Source organism: Chlamydotis macqueenii, chromosome 2, assembly GCF_036417535.1.
Source record: "Chlamydotis macqueenii isolate bChlMac1 chromosome 2, bChlMac1.mat, whole genome shotgun sequence".
Taxonomy (NCBI): Eukaryota; Metazoa; Chordata; class Aves; order Otidiformes; family Otididae; genus Chlamydotis; species Chlamydotis macqueenii.
This window is the reverse complement of record NC_141557.1, coordinates 160,108,761-160,122,813: the sequence shown is the minus strand read 5'-3', so window position 1 is coordinate 160,122,813 and position 14,053 is coordinate 160,108,761. Positions and strand designations below refer to the sequence as shown.

General features: G+C 43.6%; 1 protein-coding gene across 8 annotated transcripts in view; it reads left to right on the top strand.

The window, feature by feature from the left end:
• The window catches only part of SLC45A4 (solute carrier family 45 member 4), a 93,420-nt gene that overhangs the window by 67,101 nt on the left and 12,266 nt on the right, over nt 1-14,053 (top strand). For 7 of the 8 annotated variants that reach the window (XM_086741333.1, XM_086741336.1, XM_086741330.1 and 4 more), the window contains exon 3: nt 11,935-12,123. The exons of the other annotated variant lie outside the window; for it this stretch is intronic. In XM_086741333.1, coding sequence (XP_086597459.1) covers nt 11,935-12,123 — 189 coding nt within the window. The remainder of the gene's footprint in view (nt 1-11,934; nt 12,124-14,053) is intronic. 8 annotated transcript variants of the gene reach the window in all.

Genomic DNA, 14,053 nt, shown 5'->3' with positions numbered 1-14,053 from the left:
GTGCAGAAGGGTAGTCAAAGCTTCCCTGGACACAAAATCCGTGGACCACGGAGCAGTGCGGGACCAGAGCACCCAAGCCAGGGCTCAGGCTGCACCTACTGCTGCCCCTTATCGAGTAGGTCCCCATGAAACAAGTGTGATTTTAATTGAAAACTTGTTTTTAAGCAGAACAGAAAAGTTGTTCATTAACCAGATTTTCTTAGGGAGTGGGAGAGGGCCAGTTCAGTCTGGGTTGAACATGGTTTTCAGAGTTAACAGTTCAGATTTGGCTCTACTTGGAGGAAAAAATAGATGTTAACACCAGTTTTTGGTTAGGACTTCGTTCAGCTGTGTAAGTAGATGGTCATGTTCTGGGGTATTAATGTGTTAATCGCTGCAACCGTTGATTAACAGCGAGTTGGTGCTGAAAGGTTTTCTATTGTATATGTAAGAGTCTCTTGAGTTTGGGAATTTTAAAGTGCATTTGAGCCAAAGTGTTTTTGTTTGTAATTTGCCAGTAATTCTAGAAGCGGTGATGAAAAACCGCTATTGAGCTTTGGATGAACTGGGATGCTGCATATCTTCAGGCAACGCATGTCGCCGTAGCTGATGTCTAATCTCGCAGCGAGACGGAGCGGTGAAGTGCTGCAGCCTTACATAACGAAGTGGGGCATCACGTACAGCTGATGGATTTTAATTACGGCCACGTAAAGGCGAGGGAAGGATTAGCGCGGCGAAACAATTTATTGATTGCTGCATTCATGTACGTGTCTGCATCCGTTTAGACATTTGTGAGTGATGGGAAATGGATGCTAGCGCCGTTGCACATGACCTTTGAGTCCTTCTGTATCTCCAGCTTGCTTAATTGGCCAGCAACAGGAGACAGGGTTTGCAGCCAGGGACTAAATGTGATGTTAGCCTCAGGTGGTTATCTGAGATATATGTATAATTGAATACAACCTACGTTTTTCTGGGACTGTGAAGAAAGTTCTCAGCTTTTTATTTAATGTAAATGCCCCCTGTTATGTCCCTAAAACTGCTCTTCGGTGGAGGCTGAGAGGAATTTTTTTTTATTACTGCTGGTTCAGCACACTGGAAGTTGCATCAGATTTAATCTATATTCAATTTCAGCTCATTAAGCACTGCAAAGTTCTTAGTAGTGTCGAAGTGACACATTTCTAAATATTGGTTCATAAGCGAGAGAGGAAGAAAAGTTAAAAACGAGTTTTCCAAGAGCCAAAAAGGATGGCGCGGATAATCTGGAAAACTCCAGTGAATCAGGTTCAGCAGTCGACAGGAGCTCTTGGCACCGTTGCATTTCCTTGCTCTCTCCGGAGCTTTAATTACCTGCTGCAGCGTGAAGAAAGCTTGTTTGGCACTCTCGGTGTTTGAGCGTAAAAGGTTTGGCTTCTGGCTTAAAAGTAAACCTGGGCTGAATGTATCCTGGCAAAAAAAAAATAAGTACTGTAGTTTTGGTAAGGATCTAATTCCATACAACCTATAGGAATCACTAAGCGTTTTCACTGTAGTAAAAAAATCTACAATAGGAGTCTTTGGTCTTCCCTTGCGCAGGGCGTGTCATATATGTTGCCTTCGTTTCCTCCTCTTCAGCAGCACCAGGAGGAGCCAACACTGGCATATGTATCTATTAGCAATTGCTTCATCTATGGAAGCAGAAGATTGGTTTGTTATAAGGGCAGTAAGGTAGAAATCATCTACCTGAATTACTCTCATCTACAGGTTACTCCTGTGGAAGTAGGTTAGTAGGAGGATTAGAAACTTTAAAATAAGTAAATAAAGCTTTAAAAGCTTTACTTGACAGCATTTGTGATCACACTAAAAGGAAAACCCTATTTGCCTGCCTGCAAGTTCAGTGCATCTGCTCTTTCTCCAGTGCCTCAGACCTCAGCTGTTCCCAGGCTTTTGCTTCCCCTCTCCCCCTTCCACACGTACTTTTGGCTCACTTCGCTTAGCATATGCTTCTCTTTCCTGACACAGCACCATAAAACTGGGTTATAAACTAGAAATTGTCAGGGAAGCCACATAAACCTTTCTACAAGGTTGGCGGAGTGGCAGTAGAGCAGCAGAGCTTAATGACACGCCGACGACTCCCACGGTTGCCGTGTATGAGAAGGGGAGGACAGTTGTAGGAGGATGAGAGGCAATAATGGAGCCAAGACAGAAAATGGGAAGGCTGAATGATGAAATCCTTCCAGAGGCCTGTCACTTCTTTCCTTAATTCCATTTTTCAGAAGTGTTATTTAGCCCAACCTGGTTGCTGCTGGTATGCTGTCGCATGGGTAATTTCAAAAGCTCTTGCTCCACCGAAAGGCAGAATAGCTTTGCCAGAAGAGGAGATATTACTCTTCTACAGCTTAAAAACACCTCCAGGACTCAGTACGTGAAACGCCACAGTAATATTTGTGTGCTGAAGCTGTTGGGGAGCAAGAGCATTGTTTTGTTACCCGTTGAGTTGTTCTTTCAAAATGGGTGGCTCTAGTCTAGCTGTAGGCGTAGCATTTAATACTTGTAATAGTTTTCATATTTTTAAAATTTGTTTCTTCTGTAAAAGTGTGGCTTTGTTTGCATCCAACTACTAAGGAAATTTAAAATTTGAAATACAAGTTTTAAGGAAATGTTGGATGGTTTTTCCAGCATCTCTAACCTAATTTCATCCTTTCAATATTCCTATTAATCATTTGCTCATATATCTCAAATCTAGGACCAGCTTTAATCTATAGTCTTGTCCTTAAGACAGGGAGTGACTAAAGCAGAAATGGAGGTGCATTTTAAAGGCCTGAATCTGCTGCAGAAGTTCTGGATGTCCCAGCGGTGCGGGCAGCGGACCCCATCCTGGAAGAGGAGGACAGATGGTGCCCCGGTCCTCTCCCCTGCAAAGTGTCTCTTTGGTCCTGTGGATTTTTCTCAGTGCATTCGGGGGGGCTGCAGCTGACTCTTGCTGGTAGCTTTGGAAAGAATTTTCTGGTTTTTGCCCTTGGATATCAGTCCTTCAAAGTACCATGCTTTTTATGTCCTATTATTGATTCTCATAGAATCATAGAATGGTTTGGGTTGGAAGGGACCTTCAAAGGTCATCTAGTCCGACTCCCCTGCAAGGAGCAGGGACATCTCCAACCACATCAGGTTGCTCAGAGCCTCATCCAGCCTGGCCTTGAATGTTTTCAGGGATGGGGCTTCCACCACCTCTCCGGGCAACCTGGGCCAGTGTTCTATAACTCGCGTTGTAAAATTTTTTCCTAATTTCCAATCTAAATCTACCTCCCTCTATTTTAAAACCATTACTCCTCGTCCTATCGCAACAGGCCCTACTAAACAGCCTCTCCCCATCTTTCTTGTAGCCCCCTTGAGGTACTGGAAGACCACTATCAGGTCTCTCCGGAGCCTTCTCTTCTCCAGGCTGAACAGCCCCAACTCTCAGTGCTAGTAGCCCCATCCAAATGGAGGAATTGTGGCTGTATCCCTCCACTCTCACATCCCACAACCAATTCCTCGCTTGCACCAAGCAAGCAGCCCTGTCCCCGCTTTCGGAGCAATAACAGACCAGCTGCACGTGGCCGAGAGCCCAGCGCTCCCAGCCATTGTGCAGACATCCCTGCTGAGGAGAGCTAAACCGGAGGGGGAAGGAGAGGATGGACTTCTTGCAAGTGGGTGATGGTTTGTGCTCCGGAAAAGTCCATTTCAGGTTGCAGAGTGCACGTACTCCTGCCTGTGAGATGTACATAATGTGCTGACAGCTTGTGAACGTTGCAGGCTAAGCAGAAGAGCTCTTATTTGACAAGCACAAGAAGAATTTAAGGATGTGAATCTTACCAGCGAGAAGATTTAAGCCACAGTTTTGATATTGCTCCTATTTTATGTGGTGTTTATTGCAGTAGGTCATTTCTGAGACAGTAAGCGAATAAAGATGCCTGACGACTTGATAGGCTATCATTTTTGAGTAGACAGCTAGCAGCAATTAAAAACTTCATGGCACTGGTTTTGTTCTGAGTCCTTCCACCTGCGTGCTTGCAACCAAAATGATCACACGGACTGGTCAGTATGATTTTCCTCCGGTATTGTTACGCAATTTGCAGCTTGTTAAGAGCAGCTTCTGAGGAAACGCTTTGCTTGAGCGGGTGTCGTCTTATCCTACAGGCTGGGCAGGGGTAATTTGATAAAGAGCAAAATTTTTTTCCTTCTTAAAAGCTTGTACTCCTGCATTTGGAAGCTTCTCAAATCCATGGGAGTGGGCACCAGGAGAAATTACTGTGCTTTTCCATATCCCTTCCCTGTCTGTCAGAGTACCTATTTCAATCCAGAAGTTAGGAGGTGGTTTCTCATGGATGCAATAAACTCAGCATACAAGTCCTGACTGTACTGCAGTAGTGCTTAGACCACCAGTCCAGTCTGTTCCAGTGCACTGGTTCAACATCTGTTGGCTCAGGTATGGGTTTTTTGGCAGCTCAGAGTCCCACACGAGCAGTAAGGCATTGAAAGTCCTAAAATCTGAGGGGAGATAGCAAGAAACAAAAGGATTTGTGGTTGAAGTTTCACGATGAGTTGTCGCCATAGGCATGCAGTTTGTCTGGGGAACCCAAATGTGTGCAAACTCGGTATTTTTGGTTTAAATATAAAGGAGTGGGTATGGGAAATTATTACAGCCACATTCTCAAATCTGTATTCCTCATGTACACTCTCCAAAGCTCAAATGCTTGAGTTTGCGGCGGTTTCTACGATTCTGTCGTAACGAGATGAAGAGCAGATACTGGGGCTCCAACTTCTTCACAGCTTTTTGACAAGCATTGGTTTCGCTTGCCGCACTCTTTAAAAATATCATCTAAACAAAGCGACTTGTGTAAGCAGTGCATTTTTAAACAGATCAACGTGAAATATTTTTAGCTACGCGCAGTATTTTGTACAGGGGATGAAACTGCAGAACACAGAGTGTTTGCAGGGCACGACAGCTTCTCCTGTTAGCTCAGAAATTTGTATGGTGTTTACTTTAAGAGTTTAAACAAGTCTCTAGGTGATGATTTCTGACAAATGAAAATAGGAGCTTAGCATCCTATTCCCATATCAGATCTTATTGTTAAGCTTATAAAGAACTATTTTCCCCCAATAGAACTTATCAAAAAGAGGTTTTGAATAGAAACCGCCGCATGTGACTTAATCTTTCTTCCATGTAACTCGTGACCTCACGCAGCCCTTAGACTGATGGTGACACAGTGAGCATTTCCTGTGAACCGCGAGCGGTGCTGGTCCCACTATTGTTGGGCACTTTTTTTTTGTCTGGGAAAAAACAAACCCTTATTTACTAGAAGCCAGTGTCCTGTTTGTTTGTAGCTGGCTGGGAAATGCCATATTACAAGGGTCTCAGTGGCAGTCGTCGCTGCTAACAGAAGCTGTTGTTGTGGTTTTGCTCTTTTTCTCACTGATTTGTATGAGACTCCAGAGTCTGCTTTGTGACCTGCACCACATTCCATTCACGGCACAAATACTAACCTTGTTTATCCTGTATGTTTTTTTCCTCCTCGGTGTTTCCTCAGATTAGCTGTCAGTAAAAGGCTAAATAATAACCTTTCAGTTGTTATTCCTCCCCTAAAAGGCCACCAGGTTACTTTTCCATGTTGGCGGATGGCGGTTCGCTGTTAGAGCTGCTACCTGGCAAGGCAAGCACGGCGATGGAAAATTACAGACAAAATAAAGGGACAGCATTAAACTGGTAATGGGATGCAGCTGCTTTGGACTTCATGTCCAGGCAGCCTTTAGTAACGGCGTTTGCTGTGTGCTACTTCTCTTGGCCGTACAAAATCAGTCCCAGCCTAGCTATAGCCTGTTCCAGGTGGGTACAGCAGCTCTCAGCGGCTGGGACGTTCTACAGTTGGCTGTAAGAGGCTACGGCAAGGCAGTCGTATGAATGACAAGCGTGCTGTGCGGCACTGCCTTGAAATCCAGTCAAAACCAGCATCCGTATGTCTGTTCCGCAGAGCAGAGACTGGATGCTGCAGGGCTGCTGGCCAGGGACGTCACCGCAGCCAAGTTTATTTAAAATACATGCTGCATCTGAGGCCTTGCCACTAGATGGGGTATCAGAAGGAACTCCTTGGTGTCAAAATCATATTCCCTTTATCTCCTCTTTTTTGCTCGTTGTCATCTTGTCCTGCTTTGGATGCCTTTTAACTGTCTTACCACTTTACAGTGGTCAAGATGTGTAGGTATAGCGGCATATATATACAGAGAAAGGAACCATTAGTGTGTACAATTATCTTCCTTGTCTGCCTGGTGCCCTTCACAAGTTTTATTATTGGAGCTCGTTCTTGTTGCGAGGCAGCAAACTTTTGGAAGACTTGTATTTTTTTTATATGTACATATACACACATACAGACACTCTCTGAAGTATTTCAGTTTTCATTCTTCTTGTTTATTTTGTTTCTACTGGCAAATCATGCACACCAACCTAAATCTACGTATCACATATGCAGACATTCAAGATACTAAAACCAAAACAGCCTCTTTTAAGGGGAAAAAAAAAGCATTTTGGAGTTGGAGTTGTCCTTGTCTGTCTGGAACTGTCTCATTTAGATCAAAATGTCTAGCGCTAAAGCAAACCTACTGTTGAAATGACGAAGCCCCTGTATGCTCCGGCAGTATGAAGCATGAAATTTATGAAGAACGTCTACAAGGTGTTTTGAAGTCTTGCTTCATGGGACGATGGAGGTAGCGCTCAGTGCCTCAGAAAGCTCTTTCCTGGAACACCCGTGGTAGAACATGGCTCTGAGCTTTACAAAAGTCTGACTTTCCAGCAACAGTGCTGAGCGCAGACATCAGAGGTGACAACTGAGTCTGTGCTGAGAGAGAAGGCTCTTCTGGGCACCAGAACTGTTGTCTCACAGAGTTTTGGTTCACTGGGTAGACTACAACTTACTGATAACGCATCTCAACTTTACGATATAGACAGCAAATGTAAAAAGAAAATGTGCATTGCTCAGGTGAGAAGTCTGCTGACCATCAGGCAGGTTCAGGAGGGAATTCTCCCACCAGCAGATTAATTTTTCCTCTGCTGTTCTATTTTAGCTTGCACGTGCACCAGCTTCCCGCCAGGAATCTTTACTAATCCCACTCAGTAGTTTTCCACTTAAGTAACCAACTAAATTCTCATATGTTGATATCACTGTTTACATACTTATGATAAAGAAAAGTCACACACTTCACTTAATAAATGGTAACTATTTTGAATTCTGCAGAACTGTATATAAAACACATATTATGATTTTATAAACTGCTAGCTTACACTTGGAATGCAATTTATAAGAGCTCTACGACTTAGGTTAAGGAACTAATCCTATAGCGTGACTTCTCCAGCAAGAGAAAAAGCAGATTATGCTCATGGTGATGGTTCCTACCATTATACAATCTGTGGGAATTGCTCGTGTTTCACTGGAAAGTTATCCCTTTCCTGTTTACTTGGAGGAGCACTGAAAGCTTTTTAGATATTCTTCCATTTTTCTTGGCATGGGGCTATTAATTCTTGTATAGATTTTTATCGTGGCCTCTTTTTCTAAAGATAGATATTTTGGCCGCTAAAGAGTAGTTCAATAAAAAATATCAAACTGGTTTGTCTAAAGAAGGATCTCCAAACAGAATGTTCTTGATATTTAAGTGTCCTTTTTACCCTTCCATAAAAGCTACGTCCCTAGCTCTCTTCTGAAATCACTGAGATTCACGTCTTTTGCAAAGTAAGCCATTTTCAATGTAAATATTTGGATTTAGACTTTTATTTATAATACTTAGATGTTAGGGAGATCGCCCTTTTCAATCAGTGAAAATAAAGCCTTCTCAAGAAAGCGTTTCAGTCTCTCTCCTCTGACTCATACATGGAAAGATAAGATTCCCTGATTGTAGACATGTAAGAGAGATTGAGTAAAACCCCTTTTTTCCTTTCTTTTACTGGCCTGTGAAATCAAACCAGAATGCAGGCCTTAATCTGATTTTGTGTTATTACATGCAAAGTTGACCTTGAAAGTACTGAAGTCAAAGTAATGCCTGCAGTAAAAATCACTGTGGTTTTTAATATTCTTAGGACGTTTTTATGACAGTTGGATAACTCTTTCCAATTTAGAAATGTGCAGCTTGTACAGTTGAAGGAAAGATATTTGTAAACAGGTTTTAATTCTCCGCAGAAGTCATCATTTTGAATGGATTGAGTGTTTCCAGACCTTTTTTTGTTAAAATTTCTATATACCTGTTGTGGTTTTGTTTAGTGAGGGGGGGGCTATGGTGGTAGCTTCTGGAAGAAGCTGCTAGAAGTTGTTCCCCTTTGTTCAGTGGGCTTGGCCGGGCCTAGGCCTCCCTGTCCTTATCTCAAACCCCGAGGCTTTTTTCTTATATCATCTCCCTCTATTCTCTCGGAGGGTGGGGGGAGCGAGAGAGAGACTGCGTAGTCTGGTCCCGATCGGGGCTGAACTACGACAGCACCACAGAGAAGTGCCATTGTAGGCTGGAGATAGACAAAGTGGTGGCCACAAGGACAGAGGGGCGGTGAGCGGTGCGAGCACCCGCCGTCCCGGGATATACACACGCTGCTGTTGCTTGTCCCTGCTCTACTGGCATTTCCTTGTTTCTGCTCATAGTCTCCATGACAAAGAGCTGGTTGTCTCAGTCGATATTGAAATATTAAAAAAGAGTCTCTTAATTGTATCCATTTTGCTTATATCTATCTATTTCAGGTTGTTTATTCACATAAGATAGGATGATGCTTGTAACGCTAGTGGCAGAGCTCTTGCTGGCCTTCATCCCCTGTGTTTATTTAAAGCAGTTGTATGATTTCCTGCAAAACCTTCCCTACATCTCTCACGTGTTTACTAATGGGTGAGCTCAGTTGACATGTCTCAGCTCACAATTCACTAGTCACAGCATAACTCAGAAAAGAAACTTCTGTTCTCAACGTACGATCCTCTTGCAGTGATACAACATCGAATCATTTCAGTTGTTGGTGATTGCTGCAATAAAGACCGGTTGCATTGGTTAAGCTGTAGTTTCTCACTTTGCTTGAAATGGACTCGCTGCAGGGAATGGACATCACACAATGGCAACCCCTGAGGTGTAACTGCTGCTGAACAGGATGGCTCTGTGGAGGCAAAATGGGATGTTTACACCCTGCCATTTCTTCTATGTCCTGCAGAAAAATCACTCACTTTAAATGAATCATAACCTGCCTACAATTTAGTTTTGCTTGCCTTGAACTAAATGTTTCCTCTTTCCCATCATTAATTTTTTTTTTTAAGCAGACCTCCCTCGTCTGTATTCCAGCTCAGGCGTTGGTAAGCGTTAGCATCCCGGAGCAGGTGAGGTGCCAGTTAAACACACAGGGCCTGAACCTGCCCGTGCGCTTGGGGAGCCTGTGCAACTCAGTGAAGTTAAAGAGGATGATAAAACCACAGGGAGATGGAGATTTTCCCTGCACTTTTGTTTGGATTACTGGCTTGCTGACTCGCATGTTTGATTAGGATAGAGCTCATTAAGAGAAGCAACTGCAGGTTGGGATCTGGAGGAATCATAGAATCATAGAATCTTAAGGTTAGGAGAGACCTCCAAGATCATCAAGTCCAACCATCAACCTAACACCACCATGTCCGCTAAACCATGTCCTGAAGTGCCACATCGACACGTTCTTGGAACACCCCCAGGGATGGTGACTCCACCACTTCCGTGGGCAGCCTGTTCCAGTGCCTGACCACTCTTTCAGTAAAGAAATTTTTCCTAATATCCAGCCTAAGCCTTCCCTGCTACAACTTGAGGCCATTTCCTCTCATCCTATCACCAGTTACTTGGGAGAAGAGACCAACACCCACCTCCCTACACCCTCCCTTCACATAGTTGTAGGGAGCAATGAGGTCTCTCCTCAGCCTCCTCTTCTCCAGACTAAACAATCCCTCTGCAGACCCTTCCTACCCTCGAGCAGATCGACACTCCCGCCCGGTTTGGTGTCAGCTGCAAACTTCCTGAGGGAGCACTGAATGGCGGTTTCCTGAACGAGAGCTTTAAACCTCATATGCCTGCCCCCCAATCCTAGTGTGCCCTGCTAAATATGTCTCAGCTGAAACTTCCGTGTCAGCCAAGACATCACCGCGCAGCTGGAAAAGCTAAGCAGGAGGTAGCAGTTTGAACCGTGATGTCAACAAGGTGCCATCTGGACAAACGCTGCCCTTCCCTAGAAATCTGGAACCTGCAAAAGGAGTCCACAGCTGTGTGGTTAAGTGCCGATGTGGAGTGTTGGCCTCTGGTACAGGCCGGTAGCAAGGAGAGATGGCTAAACCACGATGCTCTCCCCATTCCCTGTGGGCAGGGTGCTCACGTTCGGTCCGAAAGCACGAGTAGGATGGGTTCAGAACACGCAAGTCTCTTCCAGTAACTCCATACCCGTCAAGGCAGCTGTCGCCGTTAACTTGTTCATTAGCCAGAGTCAAATCACATAGGCCTGGGGCCTCAGACCTGGGTTTTTAATCCTGATGATGAAATTGGTTATTTATGGAAAAAAATAGCTTATTTTCATATAATGTAATCTCTGCATCACTGCAGAGAGCACAACAATGTCAGCAAAGTTTGATTTACCTCGTGGAAGAAGTCAGTATCGTTAGTCAAGACTTGATGGCACTTTAAACAGCAGCTTAGACTTCCAGATTTTCAGCAAATGCTATTTTTGGGCAGAGATTGGAATAATCTTGCTTGGTTGGGATGACTCAGCGTGCTGGACCAGGAGCACAAGGTACAAGTTGATCTCGCTACTCAAATTCACGACATGTGGGTTTGAATAATAAATGGTTTTCCTTCCTAGGGTAAAGACACCGAGTTTTTCAGTCTTGGCAGCAGTTGGACTGCAAGAAATTGTTTTGGTTTTGACGCTTTGCTAAGGAACATGGCAAAGTGGTTACCTGACCTGTGCTGGTGAGCTGGGAGGGAGATGGATCTTGGAGGAGCCGAGCGTCCTCTGGACCACTCTGCCATCTGCAGGCCATCACTCCCCATGCTCGAGAGGCGTAAAGCCAGGCTTTGGGGTGTCTTTGCTTCTCCAGAAATGATTACTTGTAACAGCGGGGTTGTTTTCTAGGTAAATATTGCATGATAAATCCAATTTGTTTCCATGTGATCCTGTGAATAATCCCTTCCATTCTGAAAAAAAAAAGAGCAAGGATGGTAGAAATAAGCCACCCTTCTTAGCTGCACTCGGAAGGTTAATGAATAATTTTTTTTTTTTTTGTTATCTCTTGTTCAGTTTTGTAAATAAACAGTTTTGTGCTTAGAAATGGAACATCTCATATGACAGTCAAATTCTGTCCATCCTCAGTCCGTTAAATCTTTAATAACTCTGTATGGTGGTGGTACCGGTATTGCGTTCATCTCCTGTTTAATGTTAAAAGTTTCGCTGAGAAGGGGGTACGCGGACGTGACGACCAGGTCGCTTTCCAAGCATCCCAAAGATTGTTGGTTTTATAGTCCACAAATGGATAGAGGATGCATGAGGCTGTTGGGCTTCTACACAGCAGACCCAGGCTGCTCCTCCTTCACAGAGGTCGTCGTTCCCACCAACCTCTGTCCAAAAAAATTCGGCACGCTCAACAAAATCCAGTAAAAGTGTGATTTTTTTGGACAGTAGTAACTAAGCTAGACTAGCGATTCCACTCTTGGCTATATCTTCTATTTCTCTTGCTTAAATATACCTGTTGTTACCTTTATAATGCCCAGGTGTTTGAAAGAGAGATGATCTGTGCTTTCCTTAGCTGATTTTTAACCATTTATAAGAAATCTTAACCAATTTCTTCATTTGGGAGGAAATTTACTGTAGGTAAATTACTGATCAATTTACAGTTTTCAAAGATACAACGAAATTTTGTGTATAAAGTGAAATGTTTGGTGTGTACCACGTAATCTTTAAATCATTTTTTGTCTTTGTTTTAGGTCTTCCTGAACAATACTACAGCCTCACTTGGTTCCTTAGCCCTATCCTGGGCTTGATCTTCACTCCGCTTATAGGTTCGGCTAGTGACCGCTGCACACTGAGCTGGGGCCGCCGGCGGCCTTTTATTCTTGCTCTCTGCGTTGGTGTCCTCTTTGGAGTTGCACTTTTCCTTAACGGCTCTGTTATAGGTAAATAATGAGCAAATCATCTCCTGCTAACATATATCATAGAATCACAGAATGGTTTGGGTTGGAAGGGACCTTCAAAGGTCATCTAGTCCAACCCCCCTGCAAGGAGCAGGGACATCTCCCACCAGATCAGGTTGCTCACACACTCATCCAGCCTGGCCTTGAATGTTTCCAGGGATGGGGCATCCACCACCTCTCTGGGCAACCTGGGCCAGGGTTCCACCACCCTCAGGGTAAAAAATTTCTTCCTAGTATCTAATCTGAATCTACCTCCCTCTATTTTGAAACCGTTGCCCCTAGTCCTGTCACAACAGACCCTGGTGAATAGTCTCTCCCCCTCTTTCCTGTAGGCCCCCTTGAGGTACTGGAAGGCCACTATAAGGTCTCCCCGGAGCCTCCTCTTCTCCAGGCTGAACAGCCCCAACTCTATGCTTCAAGATTTTTATGTAGGAAGTAAAGATAACGATACGTAGTTGATTTAACTTATGTTTAGTGTTAAAATCTCTGCAACCCTGCATTTGAGCTATCCGTCTCGCGTGTTTTTATTCATATTTGGAAGTTACAGTGCTGTGCTGAGCATTGTGCAGTCACAGCTGAAGCTGTTAATACGGTGTTATTGATACAATGCTGCCAGCATAATGTTTGCAGTCGCTGAGACCAGTTTGGTCCCTTGACATGGGAAAATTGTAGCAACCTGTTCACAGGGAAATGTTTCCTGTTGTGATCCATTTTCCCTTTAATGCATATCTGGCAACACATCCTGTTTCCAGCATTATTTCAAAAATTATCTTTTCACTTTTTCTTGTGCTTTTCTTAGACCTGGTATTGAAAAAGTCCAGAACACAGTTAATATTTGTTTATCAAAAACTATGTGGGAAAATAATTTTTCCTGAGCCCCCATCAAAGCTGGTAAAAATAGTTTCCCTTGAAGGCAGTTTACTACCAAACTTAATCTGCAATCTCCGATCTCTTTGTAAATTTAGTGTAGGAGAGGTGACAGCAAGTACGTTTGGGGAAGTGTTTACATCGTGGTTGCACTGATGCAAATGAAAGGAACTTAGCACCTAATAATATCCTCTTGGCTCTCACTCTTTTTTTTTTTTTTGTTAGGTACAGCTCTATTGTGAAAATTTTTATTAATTGAGGGAAATGAGTGGAACATTACTTTGGCTCAGCAGATCAGCTTTTTACAGCCAGACTGGGATGCCATGTGATGGTTTTCAGTTTTCCACAAGCTGCAGTGGACAAACTGTTCAGATGGATGACGTTTAGCTGATGTGTTTTTCATTTACCCGAGCAATAAATACTAATTTTTCAATTGCTATCATATGGTATCAATTGTACTTGGTTGTGTCACCAAAACTTATTCCTCCTCATCCAGATGGATGCAAAATGTTAGACTGCAGCCCTCTTGCAAGGTTTTAATTGATAGAAAGCTCGTGTCAACACTGCAGTGATAAGGTCAGTAGCTGTTGATACTGGCAGGCAAAGCTCATACGCAGTTTATAGGTTTATTTGGAAGTATCTCACCTTCTAATAAATCAGCAGAAAATACTGTCTTTGCTTTTTCTCTAAGCTTTGTTACACAATGAGAGAGTCTATTGCATAGCTTTCTAGAGAAGCAGTGCTTTCCACACACTCCAGTGCAATGAAACATGTTTAAAACATGGAACTTGTCGAAATGCTCTGCAAAAGTGAGCTGTATGTTTATACACCCGTTCCTGGGACATGGTTGTGGTAGATTTTCAACTAATAATCTCTTCTGAAAAGCACTATAAACACCGCTGTGCCTCTCCCAAGGGAGCCTGGAGCAAACTCGGCTGAAGTGAGAGCCATTCCATGGTCTCCTCTAGACCCATCCCATGCTAGAAGATGGAGATTTGCCGCTAACATTCAATTTACATCAGCATGAGACAGCGCTTGATCTACG